Source organism: Heterodontus francisci, chromosome 3, assembly GCF_036365525.1.
Source record: "Heterodontus francisci isolate sHetFra1 chromosome 3, sHetFra1.hap1, whole genome shotgun sequence".
NCBI lineage: Eukaryota > Metazoa > Chordata > Chondrichthyes > Heterodontiformes > Heterodontidae > Heterodontus > Heterodontus francisci.
In genome coordinates, this window is record NC_090373.1 from 100,667,379 (window position 1) to 100,684,736 (window position 17,358).

Here is a 17,358-nt window from a genome sequence, read left to right on the forward strand (position 1 = left end):
ATTAGTTGATTTAGTGAATGGGACATTTTAACCAATCAGCATATTTCATGTCCTAAGGACCCTTTTCCAAACCACAGGAACCCATATGCAAATTGAATTTTTAATATTTATATCGATTTTCTAAACACAATAACAATGACCAAAATTTTACTAGTTCCACGACTGATTGGAAAACTATTTTGTTGCCGGCATTGTACCACCTGCTGAAGGCCCCATACAGGATTTTTTAAAATGGTGTCCAAACACCTCTAAAGAAAAGAGAAGGCTGACTTACATGATTAGGAGAGTTCTACATATTGGTTGTAATCCCTTGTGAAATTAAATTCAACTGAAATTTAGAAGGTATGCATTTTCTCCCTAATTATAGTGGTATTTAATTGAATACCATCAGTGCAGTAACTTTCAGATTCCAAAGAATAGGTGGTGATAGTACCTAAACAGCACTTTTTTCCCTCTTTAAGATTTCATAATGAGGTCAGATGGAGATGATTCTAACATGGCTACATTCGAGAAACTTTTTAGCTTTGTTATAGACATGGTTCTTTAAACATAATTAATAACAGTTAATGAAAATGCCAACTCTAGCCCAAACAAAAGAACTAATACTTTCACTTCAAAGAGGTGTTTACTGAAATTTTTGTACTATATTTCACTCCATGTGCTACATTCTTAAACACACAAAAGAAGCAAACTCAGTGGGGACTCCACATAATGGAAATAAAAAATAAGTGCCATCTGCAAGACAAAAGAGTACTTATTTTAATTTTAATGAATTAATGAATAACTGAGAAAATATTTTTAGACTAATAATGTTTAGCAGAGAGAAAAAAGAAACAGCATTTACTAACACGAAGGTACTGTTTAATTTGTATCTCCAAAAATATTTCTGCCATGTACAAGATATAGATGCTTATTTTGAACCATATACTTTAACCTTTGCTTAAAACACACCAGCAGATTCCCTTATGCGGGACAGGTAAGCGGCTGAACTCCCTGGAGCTCGACTGCTTTGCTGAAGTCGACTTCGAGAGTCTGCGTTCCCTTCATTAGTTTCAGGTTACGTATACAGCCCTTGAAAGGAGTATTGATGGTCAATGCTAACTGTTTCATGTCATCTGAAATAGATTTAAAAAAAATGTTATTTGGTATTTATGTAATTAAGTTACTGTGGAAAGGACTTGCCACAGGCAAACAAAAAGAAAATGCAGATGCTGGAAATCTGACATAAACACAGAAAATGATGGAAAGTACTCAGCAGGTGAGTCAGCATCTGTGGAGAGAACAGAAAAGTTAATATTTCACATGTGAAAATGTATTAGTATTACTCTTTTATTTTATGTCATGCAATGTCTAAATTAACACTAGCAATGTTTGATTGACTGACCAATTTGTCTCCCTGTATATAACATTGTCATTCCCCATGTATTATGCAAATATCTTTAATATAATCTGCTATTAATTTTCATGACATGAAATCCTTCTCACTTCATTAATCAGGGAAACTTGTCCAAGCGCAGATTAACATGGAAATCCTTAAGTTGCAGACTGTCATTCATTGCTTTGTCACAGGTTGCACTGTGAACATTACCAACCCCACATCCCAGGGGCAGCAATCAGTAAAGTCCATTGATCTGGCAAGAATTTCCCTTAATCCACTCCTATATCGCTGTTAGAAACCCCATAAAAAGTTAAGCCTTGTTCAATGAGGTGTAATTGGATTTTTAACTGGGTTGAACTATGTTTTAAATTTTATATATATGGAATGTTAAATTACTTGAATTTTTAAGCTAGATTTTTAAAATAATTTTAAAAATAATGCTGGCTCATGGTTTTGGTTCATCGTATTTCAGCTTCGAGATTAACGCCATGTGCATCCTTAGCACTTAAAGCTGCTAGAAGCACCGCTCAAAGAACAGCCAGGCGCTGTGCAAACGACCACTGGCAACACCTATGCAGCTGTATTCAGCTGTATTCAGCTGGCCTCTGACACTGGAAACATCAGAGGAATGTATGATGGCATGAATAGAGCTTTTGGGCCAGCCATCAGGAAGATCGCCCCCCTCAAGTCGAAATCAGGGGAAATGATCACTGACCAATGCAAGCAAATGGACCGCTGGGTGAAGCACTACCTAGAACTGTACTCCAGGGAAAATGATGTCACTGATACCGCCCTCAATGCAGCCCAGTCTCTGCCAGTCATGGATGAGCTGGACGAACAGCCAACAAAATCGGAACTCAGTTAATGCCATCGATTCTCTAGCCAATAGAAAAGCTCCTGGAAAGGATGGCATTACCCCTGAAATAATCAAGAGTGCCAAGCCTGCTATACTCTCAGCACTCCATGAACTGCTTTGCCTGTGTTGGGATGAGGGAGCAGTACCACAGGACATGCGCGATACCAGTATCATCACCCTCTATAAGAACAAGGGTAACCGCGGTGACTGCAATAATTACCGTGGAATCTCCCGGCTCAGCATAGTGGGGAAGGTCGTCGCTCGAGTCATTTTCAACAGATTCCAGAAGCTGGCTGAGCGTGTCTACCCTGAGGCACAGTGCGGCTTTCAAGCAGAGAGATCCACCATTGACATGCTGTTCTCCCTTTGCCAGCTACAGGAGAAATGCCGCAAACAGATGCCCCTCTACATTGCCTTCATAGAACTCACCAAAGCCTTTGACCTCATCAGCAGACGTGATCTCTTCAGACTACTAGCAAAGATCTGATGTCCACCAAAGCTACTAAGTATCATCACCTCATTCCATGACAATATGAAAGGCACAATTCAGCATAGCGGTGCCTCATCAGACTCCTTTCCTGTCTTGAGTGGCGTGAAACAGGGCTGTGTTCTCGCACCTACACTGTTTGGGATCTTCTTCTCACTGCTGCTCTCACATGCGTTTAAGTCTTCAGAAGAAGGAATTTTCCTCCATCCAAGATCAGATGGCAAGTTGTTCAACCTTGCCTGTCTAAGAGCGAAGAACGAAGTACGGAAAGTCCTCATCAGGGAACTCCTCTTTGCTGATGATGCTGCATTAACATCCCACACTGAAGAGTGTCTGCAGAGACTCATCAACAGGATTTCGGCTGCCTGCAACGAATTTGGCCTAACCATCAGCCTCAAGAAAACAAAGATCATGGGACAGGACATCAGAAATGCTCCATCCATCAATATCGGTGACCACGCTCTGGAAGTGGTTCAAGAGTTCACCTGCCTAGGCTCAACTATCATCAGTAACCTGTCTCTCGATGCAGAAATCAACAAGTGCATGGGAAAGGCATCTGCTGCTCTGTCCAGACTGGCCAAGAGAGTGTGGGAAAATGGCACACTGACACGGAACACAAAAGTTTGAGTGTATCAAGCCTGTGTCCTCAGTACCTTGCTCTATGGTGCGAGGCCTGGACAATGTATGTCAGCCATGAGCGATGTCTCAATGCATTCCATCTTCGCTGTCTCCAGAGAATCCTTGGCATCAGGTGGCAGGACGGTATCTCCAATGCAGAAGTCCTCAAGGCGGCCAACATCCCCAGCATATACACCCTACTGAACCAGCGGCGCTTGAGTTGGCTTGGCCAGTTGAGCCGCATGAAAGATGGCAGGATCCCCAAGGACGCATTGTACAGCGAGCTCGTCACTGGTATCAGACCCACCGGCCGTCCATGTCTCCGCTTTAAAGACGTCTGCAAACGTGACATGAAGTCCTGCGACATTGACCACAAGTCGTGGGAGTCAGTTGACAGCGATCGCCAAAGCTGGCGGACAACTATAAAGGCAGGGCTAAAGAGAGGCGAGTCGAAGAGACTTAGTAGTTGGCAGGAAAAGAGACAGAAGTGTAAGGAGAGAGTCAACTGTGTAACAGCCCCGACAAACAATTTTATCTGCAGCGCCTTTATAGCCACTCCAGGCACTGCTCCACAAACCACTGACCACCTCTAGGCGCTGACCCATTGTTTCTCGAGACAAGGAGGCCAAAGAGAATTGGAGATTAACGCCATGTGCATGCCCCAATATTTATTTTGCTCTCGGTAAAAGTTTTGAAAAGTGACTTGACTATTAGTGCTTTTCATTTCCTGGTTGGCTGTCTGTAAGAATTCTTTAATATGATTGGCTGTTTGGACAGCATGATGACATCATTGCAGCTCAATGCCTGAAATATCTATTAATCAATTGCATGTTGAGAGAGGTAAAGTTTTCGCCACAGAGATTGCTAGATTTCTCAGCGCAGTTTTCTTCACGGTCAGTGACAAGTGACTGCCATTGCTTCACTGCTGATTGCAAAATCTGGTTCATAAACAATACACTAAAATGAAATGGCTTTGAAGGAGGTATCCCATTTTGGCAGTACGACTTGATGCCATACAAAAAATATGCATCCTCTAGTTACGTATAAGAGGAAGACTGATTACTTTATCTAGGGATAAATACAGGAGGATTGATTACCTGCCACCCAAAAAAACAGTGCCCAGAGAATCCTTACAGCATAATTATGAATTTACTCCTTCTGATCCTTGAATATCCTTGAATAGATCCAGAAAAAATATGGTACAGATCTGATCATGTCATACATTTTCATCAGCTTTCTCCCCTTCTCCTTAGCACCCGTTCTTTTGCAAAGTTGACTACATTTTACACCGTTGGACTCGTAGGTGTGTGAGACAGTTTTGTGTGAAATTGGAATTGAAATTTAGGTCAAAGTGCAAAGGGACAAGAATGTATAAAGATTCATTCCAAGATTTTCCTGGGTTTCTCCATAACCACCTTCCAAACCTGCAACCTCTACCACCTTGAAGGACAAGGGCAGCAGGTGCATGGGAACACCACCACCTGCAAGTTCCCCTCCAAGCAACACACCATTCTGACTTGGAACTATATCACCGTTCCTTCATTGTCGCTGGGTCAAAATCCTGGAACTCCCTTCCTAACAGCGCTGTGGGTGTACCTGTCCCACATGGACTGCAGCGGTTCAAGAAAGCAGCTCACCACCACCTTCTCAAGGGCAATTAGGGATGGGCAATAAATGCTGGCCTTGTCAGTGACACCAATATCCCATGAACGAATTAAAAAAACTTTGCTGGAAGATCAGCGGAAATCTGTTTACACCTCTATCCAGGGTTTCTGCCAATCTTTTCTGATGTTGCAGCAACCAATTGGGAGAAATCCCATGGAAATTCCAGAAGTAAATTTTCCGTGACATGTTGTGAATGAACATTTCAGCATTTAACTCTTAAAAGTCACCGATACACTTTGAGTTAAGTTATAACAGTGTTTATTAGTTCTCATTTTTCTTCAGCATCATTTACTCTGTTAGAACATGCAATCTTTATATGATGGCAGCATTATGCTGCTGTTATTTCTCTCCAGGTGCTACTGTTTTGTACTCCTCTTACATAAAACACCTATAGATCCTTGTGTAGATGATACTGTTTTTGATTTTTGAATCTACTAATTAACTTTATCATAGTCAATAGTTCAAAGAGATTGAATGAAGTGAATGGTGGAATTACAAACCTGACTCTCAGTTTTTCAGATTTAAATATTGATGAACATAAAGTTAACTACAGGTGGACCTTATTTCTGAATTTCTAAGCTCCTGTTTTAAATGGCCTGCCTTCTCTCCAACATGGCTGGGATCCCTTCTGGAGTCAGAGTGGAATTATAGTCATGTGAGCAAACACCATTTCAAACTGGGTTTATGTAGCAAAAGCATTTTCTTTGATACAATATTTAGCTACTCAACTGGGCTCGCTTTATTGCTTTTAATGTTGTGTTTCTGTATAAACACAACCATTGGTGATTTGCATGTTTTAATCTGCGGTTAGTGGGGCAAAAATTGAGGAGGTGGGTCTACTCTTGATTAAAATTTGAGGAGAGAATCCTAAAGGCCTAAACAGTTGTTCATGGGCATTGAGACTGTTGTCAAATTATAAGCACTAAGCATTTTAAGAATTCAAGCCATCTCTCATAAACGGCATTGGTAAGTAATTATCACAGCACTTTCAAATTTTGAAGAATAGTAAGTTCCTTCACTCTGGGTGCGACAGTATAAAGCCCAAACTCTTACAACATAACATTATTGAGAATGTAGCATAATGGCACTGCATTTTGTAACAGAAAGCTGTTAGCATACATATATTTCGATTAGTTTTAAACAGAACAATATGTATGAATCGAAGAATCTTTTAACTTTCAAGATAATTATGGATGAGAAAGGCTTTTCAGCCCATCTTAGTTCATTTATCCAGAAAGCCCCTGCAATCCATCCAAGTGCAGAATTCAATATTTCCTAAATGATTCCTGGCTTTTTCCCTGCTACTCTATCAAAGAGTCTATTCCATATATTGTTGACTATTTTTGTGAAGATTGTCCTGAAATAAGTTCTAACTTTGTTTTTACTAATGTGAAGCTGTGTCCCCATTTCTTACCCTTGTAATTTAATTTTCTTAATCAATTATGTGTTATGTATTAAATACCACGATGAGAACAGTGAGCAATCAGTTAGTGCGTACCTGGATACCCTCCAACAAAGACTGGATCATTGGTGTCAGTTGCAGTGGAAGTTACACTTGAGCTTCTGCTTTCTACTTTCTCTCCATCAACTGTCAGTTCCAAACGGTATTTAATTTTATTGACTACTACATTGTGCCACTGTCCTTGACACAACCCATTGAAGTGTGGTGGCTCATAGACAGCTGTAAATATGCCAGCTCCATTGTCTACATGAACAAATATCTAGCATTATAAAATAGAAAGGAAGGTATTAGCAAAGCATTGATGAGATCTTTGTGAAAGCCATTGACATCAGCATGTAACAAAAAGATATTTGAGCATTTTTTTGTTGCAATAAATAAACATTTCCCACCATGTACCCGAATAGGTTGTGAAGTACATTGAGAAGTCTGGATTTTACAAGCTCCCCCTGAGGCGGGGGGGGGTAAGGAGTATCGCGACAGGTGGTGGGGGGTGGAGGTCCCATTGCCTCCCAGTCGCCCAGTGATCTTCCTGGGGGCGGGATAGGCTGATGACGGACTTCCTGCCCAGAGGCCAATTGAGGCCCTTAAATGGCCGATTAATGGCCAATTAAGGTCCTCTTCCCACCACCGCTTGGATCTTACCAGCGGCGGGAGGGGCCTCCACCATGCGAGGAGGGCGCCTTGTAAAATGAGGTGCCCTCCCTGCGGGCTTGATGGGGGGGGGTCCCTCCTCCATGGGCAATTTGTGGTCCACGGAGGACTCCCATTGGGAACCAATTCACCACCCAGAACACCCCCTCCGCCTGGACCGCAAAACCACGTACCCAGCACCCCCTCACCAGGGCATTCCAGACTGGCTCCGGCAACCCCGCCTCACCTACCTCTTGTCCAAGGTTCCACTGCTGGGCAGTGGCCACCGCTCCCAATGGTGCTGCCGATACTCTGGTTGGCTGGCAGCTCATGGAGGCGGGATCCCTGTCTTTAAAGGGATGGGAATATCGCCTCCTGAAACTTACATTGAAAAACACTAGAGGATTGCTCTGGGGGCCCACAAAAACGCATGGGTGAGTTCCCTCTGGCTTTTTGACCCGGGATTGGGAGCCCTGCCTCCCACACAAAATTCAGCCCATAGAGTGCCCCTCATGCACAGGACAATGAATCAAAGTGCTTCACTTTTACTTATGATTATAACTTACTTTTCCATTGACTAGTTCAATGCCCAGTCCATCCACTCTCTGACTGCTGATTCCCAGCAAGACAGCGTTTCTTTGAGAAGTGCGGAAGTCAAACTCAATTCGTAAATCTGTTCCAACCCTATAGCGTGCAACTGAAATGACACAAGAGAACATATGCATTATAAATTAGCATGCAGTTTGTTTTTTGCATTTTGTTTTTTGCTACTGATTTGTGTACTGTAGTCAAATATTAATTGCTCTAATGTGTATAGTCCTCAGGCAGTAGATTGCACACTGAACTGCTATGTATCTAAAAGACACTTGAGTCAAGCCAAAATAAATTATTCTAACCTTGGATAGATCATTAATAAGGCTATATGTACATGGGATAGAGGGTAACTTGATAAGGTGGATTCAAGATTGGCTTAGCTGTCGGAGACAGAGAGTGATGACAGACGGCTGTTTTAGTGACTGGAAGTCAGTGTCCAGTGGCGTACCACAGGGATCTGTGCTGGGTCCCCTATTGTTTGTCATTTATATAAACGACATAGATGACTATGTGGGGGTTAGGATCAGTAAGTTCGCGGATGACACAAAGATTGGCCGAGTGGTTAACAGTGAGGTGGAGTGTCTTAGGTTACAGGAAGGTAGAGACGGGATGGTCAAATGGGCAGAAAAGTGGCAGATGGAATTTAATCCTGAAAAGTGTGAGGTGATACACTTTGGAAGGAGTAATGTGACACGGAAGTATTCAATGAATGGCCTGACACTGGGAAGTTCCGAGGAACAAAGGGACCTTGGCGTGTTTGTCCATAGATCTCTGAAGGCAGAAGGGTAGGTTAATAGGGTGGTGAAAAAGGCATATGGGACACTTGCCTTTATCAATCGAGGCATACATTACAAAAGCAGGGAGGTCATGTTGGAGTTATACAGAACTTTGGTAAGGCCACAGTTGGAGTACTGTGTGCAATTCTGGTCACCACATTATAGGAAGGATGTGATTGCACTGGAGGGGGTGCAGATGCGATGTTGCCTGGGATGGAACATTTAAGCTATGAAGAGAGGTTGGATAGGCTTGGGTTGTTTTCGCTGGAGCAGAGAAGACTGAGGGGTGACCTGATCGAGGTGTACAAGATTATGAGGGGCATGGACAGGGTGGATAGGGAGAAGCTGTTCCCCTTAGTTGAAGGGTCAGTTATGAGGGCTCACAAGTTTAAGGTGAGGGGCGTGAGGTTTAAGAGGGATTTGAGGAAGAACTTTTTTTACCCAGAGGGTGGTGACGGTCTGGAATGCCCTGCCTGGGAGGGTGGTAGAGGCGGGTTGCCTCACATCCTTTAAAAAGTACCTGGATGAGCACTTGGCACGTCATAACATTCAAGGCTATGGGTCAAGTGCTGGCAAATGGGATTAGGTAGACAGGTCAGGTGTCTTTAATGCATCGGTGCAGACTCAATGGGCCGAAGGGCCTCTTCGTCACTGTATTATTCTATGATTTTGTGATATATGAGAAATATTTCAGCAGTGCACTTCAAAAGAACAGTTGTACATTGGAAAGGAATCAGGAAAGAGCAACAGCATGATTATAGGTATTATGAAGAAACTAAATTCATGTTCAGTATAGAAAAAGTATTTAGAGGCAGCTTGCTCTGTAAGGATCCACCCCATTTGCAGAGATCTTGAAAGCTTAGGTATAAGTTGATAAAAAAACAAAGCTTAGGGACCTCCAAATATGTAATCACTGCTTCACTAACTAGGACCATCATAAATGCTACAGATTTGGTTTGTAGCATTGCTTGGAGTTGAGCAGAAATAATCCCCACTGCCAGTGACGAATCTACCTCTCCAGTTTCCACTACAAACTCCTCCTCCCTACTAGAGTTCTTCTTTTTTTATCATAATTCTACCTCAATGCTTGATCCTGAATCTGACACATCGGGCTGAATTTTACCAGCCCCCCCGCCACGGGCCTCAACGTGGGAAGGTCCCACCCTATTTTACTGGCGGCGGTGAGGTCTTGGAAGCCCCCCCCCCTCCCCCGCTGCTCAGTAACAAAATTAATATATTTAAATAAATGATAATTAAAGAATAATTACCTATCTTGTTGCGATGGCCGTGCCATTCTGATATTCGACCGGTTGCTAGAACTCCGTTTGGAGAGCCGAGGTGCAACACTGGTGGGGAGGGGGAAGGAGTGAGGTATTCAGGGTGGGGGAGGGGGAGCAGGGAAAACTGTTCCTATTGGTTGCAGGGATTGTGCGAAGAGGTTGAGGGTCAAACGTAAACAAGTTCGAGGGGGTGGCAGTTCAGGATCCTAAAAACATTTTTTGGGGGGGGGATAGGGCAATTTATATGAGTACTCAGTGGGGGTGAGTGAGGGGATTCAAAGTGACATTAACATTTTATTTAAATTTTTAGAACAACGGGACCTTTAAAAATTTAAATTTAATTCAAGAGCTTGAAGCCCTTGAAAAATGTCATTAGGGGTGGGCATTCCATCCCCTCCACGTTAATGAGCCACAGCGCGAAATATCGCACATCTCATGTGTGCGCCGCGCCGATCCAGAAGCTTGCCGATCGTCGGCGAGCTATAAAATTTCAGCTCATGGAGTTGATCACGTGGTTCTGGCACAGAGGCACTGAGAACAGTGATCCTTACATTGAATATGCAGCACAGAAACAGGCAATTCAGCCCAATGAATACATCGTTTGAGCTCCACCTGAGCCTCCTCCAATGCTTCCTCAACTAACTCTGTCAGCATAATCCTCTAATCCCTTCTCCCTCATATGCTTAGCCAGCTTCCCCTTAAATACATCCATACTATTCGCCTCAACTACTCCATGTAGTAGCGAGTTCCACATTCTTACCACTCTCTGAGAAAAGAAGTTTCTTCTGAATTCTGTGTTTTTGTGATGACTATCTTATCTTGATGGCCTGTAGCTTTACTCTTCCTCACAAGTGGAAATATTTTCTCTGTGTCTATACTATCAAAACCTTTTATATCTTTAAAGACTTCTATTAGGTCACCCCTCAGCCTTCTCTTTTCAAGAGAAAAGAGAGCCAGACTATTCATCCTATCCTCGCAGTTGTGGTATCCTTGAGTGCTATGTGTCCCTGCAGCACAGAGCAGTAACCATGCACTTATAATTTGAGGTCAATATATTAACATATTATTACCGCACTCCTGGTGCACAAAGCATGATGTACTGGGAACAAACTCGCGTTAAGAATGGCTTCTCTGTGTGAGCACACCTGCATCACACATAATCAGATACTTTGGATTTTAGGCAATTAAGTGAAATTTAGCATTTTGCTTCATTAAACTTTATTCGCTACATGCCCTTTTCAGCTATCCTTGGGTGTTTCCCAGTGACTCAAATAAGTAATTCAATCATAAATTTGAAATATAAATCACATGGAAGCCCATATAGATATGCAACCACTAAGAAAGCTACCAATGGAGCTGTTGACTGTTGATCTCCACATCCTTCCACTTCCCTCCCCAAAGAGATGGTACTATCCTTCAGTGCCACTGTTCTCACTTTACTCTTGTAAGAGTCACATTTGAGACAGAGAGTAGCAGTAGAAGGGAGTTTCTCAAAATGGAGACGTGTGACCAGTGGTGTTCCACAGGGATCCGTGCTGGGACCACTGTTGTTTGTGATATACATTAATGATTTGGAGGAAAGTATAGGTGGACTGATTAGCAAGTTTGCAGACGACACTAAGATTGGTGGAGTAGCAGATAGTGAAGGGGACTGTCAGAGAATACAGCAGAATATAGATAGATTGGAGAGTTGGGCAGAGAAATGGCAGATGGAGTTCAATCAGGGAAAATGCGAGGTGATGCATTTTGGAAGATCCAATTCAAGAGTGAATTATACAGTAAATGGAAAAGTCCTGGGGAAAATTGATGTACAGAGAGATTTGGGTGTTCAGGTCCACTGTTCCCTGAAGGTGGCAACGCAGGTCAATAGAGTGGTCAAGAAGGCATACGGCATGCTTTCCTTCATCGGACGGGGTATTGAGTACAAGAGTTGGCAGGTCATGTTACAGTTGTATAGGACTTTGGTTCGGCCACATTTGGAATACTGCGTGCAGTTCTGGTCGCCACATTACCAAAAGGATGTGGATGCTTTGGAGAGGGTGCAGAGGAGGTTCACCAGGATGTTGCCTGGTATGGAGGGCGCTGTCTATGAAGAGAGGTTGAGTAGATTAGGATTATTTTCATTAGAAAGACGGAGGTTGAGGGGGGACCTGATTGAGGTGTACAAAATCATGAGAGGTATAGACAGGGTGGATAGCAAGAGGCTTTTTCCCAGAGTGGGGGATTCAATTACTAGAGGACACGAGTTCAAAGTGAAAGGGGAAAAGTTTAGGGGGGATATGCGTGGAAAGTTCTTTACGCAGAGGGTGGTGGGTGCCTGGAACGCGTTGCCAGCGGAGGTGGTAGATGCGGGCACGATGGCGTCTTTTAAGATGTATCTAGACAGATACATGAATGGGCAGTAAGAAAAGAGATACAGACGCTTAGAAAATAGGCGACATGTTTAGATAGAGGATCTGGATCGGCGCAGGCTTGGAGGGCCGAAGGGCCTGTTCCTGTGCTGTAATTTTCTTTGTTCTTTGTTTGTTTGTCCCTGGTTACTCAGGGTTTAACCTTAGTTGCATCTCTATGGTGATGCATGGACACACGTGAATGGGTAGTTTTGACAGGAAACAAAGCCCCTGTTTCTGGGTGTGGTAGTGGGACTCACAGGTACGGAGCAGCGAAATTGCTTTCCAAAAGGAAACTGCCATAGCTGGTCATTACCTGAAGAAGTGAACTGTAGAGGAAATAGATGCTTCAGGAAATCAAAGAATCATAGTCACATTGCATCTACTGCATGATAATGTGAAGCTGCCAAAGGAACTGAAGGAAATCAGTATTAGTAGAGAAATGGTGTTGGCGAAATTGATGGGATTGAAGACTGATAAATCCCCAGGGCCTGATGGTATGCATCCCAGAGTACTTAAGGAAGTGGCCCGAGAAATAGTGGATGCATTGGTGGTCAAGATTCTATAGAGTCTGGAACAGTTCCTACAGATTGGAGGTTAGCTAATGTAACCCCACTATTTAAAAAGGGAGATAGAGAGAAAGCAAGGAATTATAGACCAGTCAGTCTGACGTCGGTAGTGGGGAAAATTCTAGAGTCCATTATCAAAGATTTTATGGCAGAGCACTTAGAGAACGGTGGTTGAATCGTGCAGAGTCAGCATGGATTTACGAAAGGGAAGTCATGCTTGACAAATCTACTAGAATTCTTTGAGGATGTAACTAGTCGAATTGATGAGGAGGAGCCAGTGGGTGTGGTTTATTTGGACTTTCAGAAGGCTTTCGACAAAATCCCACATAAGAGATTAGCGTGTAAAATTAGAGCGCATGGGATTAGGGGTAGTGTATTGCGATGGATAGAAAATTGGTTGGCAGACAGGAAACAAAGAGTAGGGATAAATGGGTCTTTTTCCGAATGGCAGGCAGTGACTAGTGGGGTACCGCAGGGATCGGTGCTGGGACCCCAGCTATTCACAATATATATTAATGATTTAGATGAGGGAACTAAATGTAATATCTCCAAATTTGCAGATGATACAAAACTGGGTGGGAGGGGTGAGTTGTGAGGAGGATGCAGAGAGGCTTCAGGATGATTTGGACGAGTTGAGTGAGTGGGCTAATGCATGGCAGATGCAGTATAATGTGGATAAATGTGAGGTTATCCACTTTGCTAGCAAAAACAAGAAGGAAGATTATTATCTGAACGGCTATAAACTGAAAGAGGGGAATATGCAGCGAGACCTGGGTGTTCTCGTACACCAGTCGCTGACAGTAAGCATGCAGATGCAACAGGCGGTAAAAAAGGCAAATGGTATGTTGGCCTTCATAGCGAGAGGATTCAAGTACAGGAGCAGGGATGTCTTGCTGCAATTATACAGGGCCTTGGTGAGGCCACACCTGGAATATTGTGTGCAGTTTTGGTGTCCTTATCTGAGGAAGGATGTTCTTGCTATAGAGGGAGCGCAGTGCAGTGGTTAACCAGACTGATTCCTGGGATGGCAGGACTGATGCATGAGGAGAGATTGAGTTGGTTAGGATTATATTCGCTGGAGTTCAGAAGAGTGAGGGGGGATCTCATAGAAACCTATAAAATTCTCATAGAACCTTGACAGGGTAGATGCAGGAAGGATGTTCCCGATGGTGGGGGAGTCCAGAACCAGGGGTCATAGTCTCAGGATATGGGGTAAACCTTTCAGGACTGAGATGAGGAGAAATTTCTTCACCCAGTGAGTGGTGAGCCTGTGGAATTTGTTATCACAGACAGCAGTTGAGGCCAAAACATTGTATGTTTTCAAGAAGGAGTTAGATATAGCTCTTGGGTGTAAAAGGATCAAAGGGTATGGGGCGAAAGTGGGAACAGGTTACTGAGTTGGATGATCAGCCATGATCATAATGAATGGCGGAGCAGGCTCGAAGGGCCGAATGGCCTACTCCTGCTCCTATTTTATATGTTTCTAAACCAAGAACAAATAAAGGATTGACAAAAGAGGTAAATGGCTTCTTACTGTATTTCACGAGTTAATTTCCGTTAAGCATTCATTAGACTTTGACTATTTCTGGTGTCCTACCCAAAAGACTTGCAGGTTGATAGGTAAATTGGCCATTATAAATTGTCACTAGTATAGGTAGGTGGTAGGGAAATATAGGGACAGGTGGGGATGTTTGGTAGGAATGTAGGATTAGTATAAATGGGTGGTTGATGTTCGGCACAGACTCGGTGGGCCGAAGGGCCTGTTTCAGTGCTGTATCTCTAATCTAATCTAATTTATCCCTCAACCACCATGATTAAAACAGATTATTTGGACATTATCTCATTGCTATTTGTAGGACTGTGCTAATGTGCAAGTTGGTTGCTGAAGGTCCAACATTAGAACAGTAACTACACTTCAAAAGTACTTAATTGGCTGCAACATGCTTTTGGATGTCCTGAGGTCATAAAAAGTGCGATATAAATGCAGGTTCTTTCTATTTTTTAGTTGTAGATTATCCAGACCTGCTAATGATGTGGCAAGTCTGGAGAAAACGGTGAGCTTTAAGTAGCAGAGCACTGACCATGCTTGATTGTCTGGTGTAAGGCCACATTTTCTGTTCGAGTAGAACTCCAAAACACATTGTTTTCTCATCTATAATAAATGCAAAATACTGCAGATGCTGGAAATCTGAAATAAAAACAAGAAATGCTGGAAATACTCAGCAGGTCTGGCAGCATCTGTGGAGAGAGAAGCAGAGTTAACGCTTCAGGTCAGTGACCCTTCATCAGAACTCATGATGAAACTCTGATGGAAGATCACAGACCTGAAACATTAACTCTGCTTCTCTCTCCACAGATGCTGCCAGACGTACTGAGTAGTTCCATCATTTCTTGTTTTTAGTGCTTTCTCATCTACCTCTTACAGATTAAATCTTTTATATCCATCTTGTAATTTAAAAAAAGTTATCTCACAAATGTGCATATGATGCTATCAATAATTTTCATTGCTTGCTCAACTAGCAAAATATGATAAGCTGTCAAAAACATACTTACACTTTATTGTGTGGAAAAAAATGTTTGCGTAATTTTGAAAACAACTGTTAAAGATTTGTTACTGTATACACTCACTCATAAGACTGGATATTTATGCATCTGGAAGTAAAGCAGGTTATTTTTTAAATAAGTCATATCGTCCCTCAAGTTTCCCTCTCAGCAAAGCAGTTTTTCTAAATGTAATGGAGAACCTAGTACCATTCCTATCAGGTGTTGCTGTCAGCTGCTGCTCTGTTCTGCAACACTGCAACATTTCAATGATGAGATTCCTTCCTGACGTCAGTACATGCTCCTGTTGCTCATGTAAATTGAAAGCAGCATAGCAGGATAAATACAAATAGAGATTTAAAATCAGAAGCTGGAGATAGGACAGTTATTGGTAGGCAGAATAGCCATTTAGCAGCGTGCCAGAGCAATGGCCAATAGGAATTTTGGTTGCTAGAAACTCTAATTCTACCCCTTATATTGTGGCGTATTGAGGGTTTTTTTGGGAAACTTTGGAGGTTGTCTTATATATGGGTCAAAACTCACGTGGGAGTATATACAGTAGCCTTAAGTAGCATGAAGCAGCTTTCTTTGCAATAGTAGTGTTTTAAAATGACTCTGGTTGTTAACAGTTAAAGTAACTACAAACAATTTCAGTGTCAAAGCAATCAAATACCTTTACCTGCTTTAGCAAAACCTGTTCCATCAAAATAATTTCCTTTTTGACTATTGAGAAAGCAGACACCAACGTCGAGACTGGAGGTCGGATTATCCAAATCAAAAGATTCATCGTTCAATTTAAAGTGACGGATGCAAGCATTTATACTGTAGAGCACCTACGTAATAAAAAAGAGTGAACAACAGATTAACATGAGCCCAAATATAATCACTAAGTTTGGACGGCCAACTTTCATATACTTTAAAGTCTTCATAGCTAACTCCTCTTTTAAATAGGTTGAAATAGTATGGAAAAGGTCAGAGTGCAGTATGACTGTATTAAAACTAGGGTTGATTCTCACTGCCTTCATCTGGCATTACCGGGGAGATAATAGTCTCAAAATGAAGTCTGCGGTCTTTGGGTGTCCAAAGCGCCTGCTTGTTTCAGGCACTTAGGCCCTTCTTAACATGAAAATTGGTATCCTATGACATAAATGGGGCTGTGATTGCCATTTTTGATTGGAACTAGATGAAACCTGTGCAATTAAATATAAATGTACACACAAAGTAAAAGCCCAAAGGCTGTTTAAAAAGTCAGAAAGGAGATAAAATAGATTCAGCACACAATTTTTCAATCTTCCCTAAATATGTAACTTATACTTTGAGATTAAAAGGTAGATAAAACCACACTTTTGTTTGAGATATACCACGTATTTATAGACCAGTTAGTCTAATATCAGTTGTGGGCAAACACTTGGAATCCAAATTTGAGAGTGGATTTACAAATGTGTGGAATAATCAAGGAAAGCCAACATGGGCATATTTAACAAACTTAATATGAGTTTTTTTTAAAGAAGTGATAGATTAGAAAGATAAAGGGAATCAAGTTTTCTCTGGCTAGGGGTTGATGATGGGCGAAGCATCAATTTAAAACGGTCGCTAAGAGATTGAGGAGAGTGGTTAGGAGTAATTTCTTTACAAAGGGTTGTTGGAGCAATGGAATACCTTGCCATGTGGAGAAGTTGAGGCAGAGACCTCAGTATATTTTAAGAGAATTAGACAAATATTTAAAGCAGAGAGGAGTCAGAAAGGCCATGGGATTAGTTTTAGATGATTCTACCAAAGAGCTAGTCAGACACAGTGGACAAAATGGCCTCTTTCTCTGCTGAAAAGTTATATGATTCTATGGTAAAGCAGAAAATCATGCAGTATTTACCACTGCGTGGCCTCTGACCATATTAAAAATGTAACTATTGATGTTTACTTATTTTGATGAGACATCGCATCAACAGATCTGCTCGTAGTAACATAGAAAGGTAGTGTTGCAAAGAAGAGCTGCAACCTATTAGCACCAGTACAAAAATATTCCTATCTCAAGCAGTGAAATGGCTTATATTAATAAGTATGTAAAATGTCTATGTTACCCCTTCAAAGAAGGTAAAGAAAAAATGGCTTTGA

At 42.1% G+C, this 17,358-nt stretch overlaps 1 protein-coding gene across 2 annotated transcripts in view; it reads right to left on the reverse strand.

Moving 5' to 3' along the window:
* Nucleotides 1-639: 639 nt before the first annotated feature.
* The window catches only part of lama2 (laminin, alpha 2), a 527,518-nt gene continuing 510,799 nt past the window's right edge, over nt 640-17,358 (reverse strand). For both annotated transcript variants that reach the window (XM_068025161.1, XM_068025160.1), the window contains 4 exons: nt 15,926-16,079; nt 7,663-7,793; nt 6,503-6,725; nt 640-1,115 (listed from right to left, as the gene is read on the reverse strand). In XM_068025161.1, the coding sequence (XP_067881262.1) occupies nt 964-1,115; nt 6,503-6,725; nt 7,663-7,793; nt 15,926-16,079 (660 nt within the window). In that variant the 3' untranslated portion in view covers nt 640-963. The remainder of the gene's footprint in view (nt 1,116-6,502; nt 6,726-7,662; nt 7,794-15,925; nt 16,080-17,358) is intronic.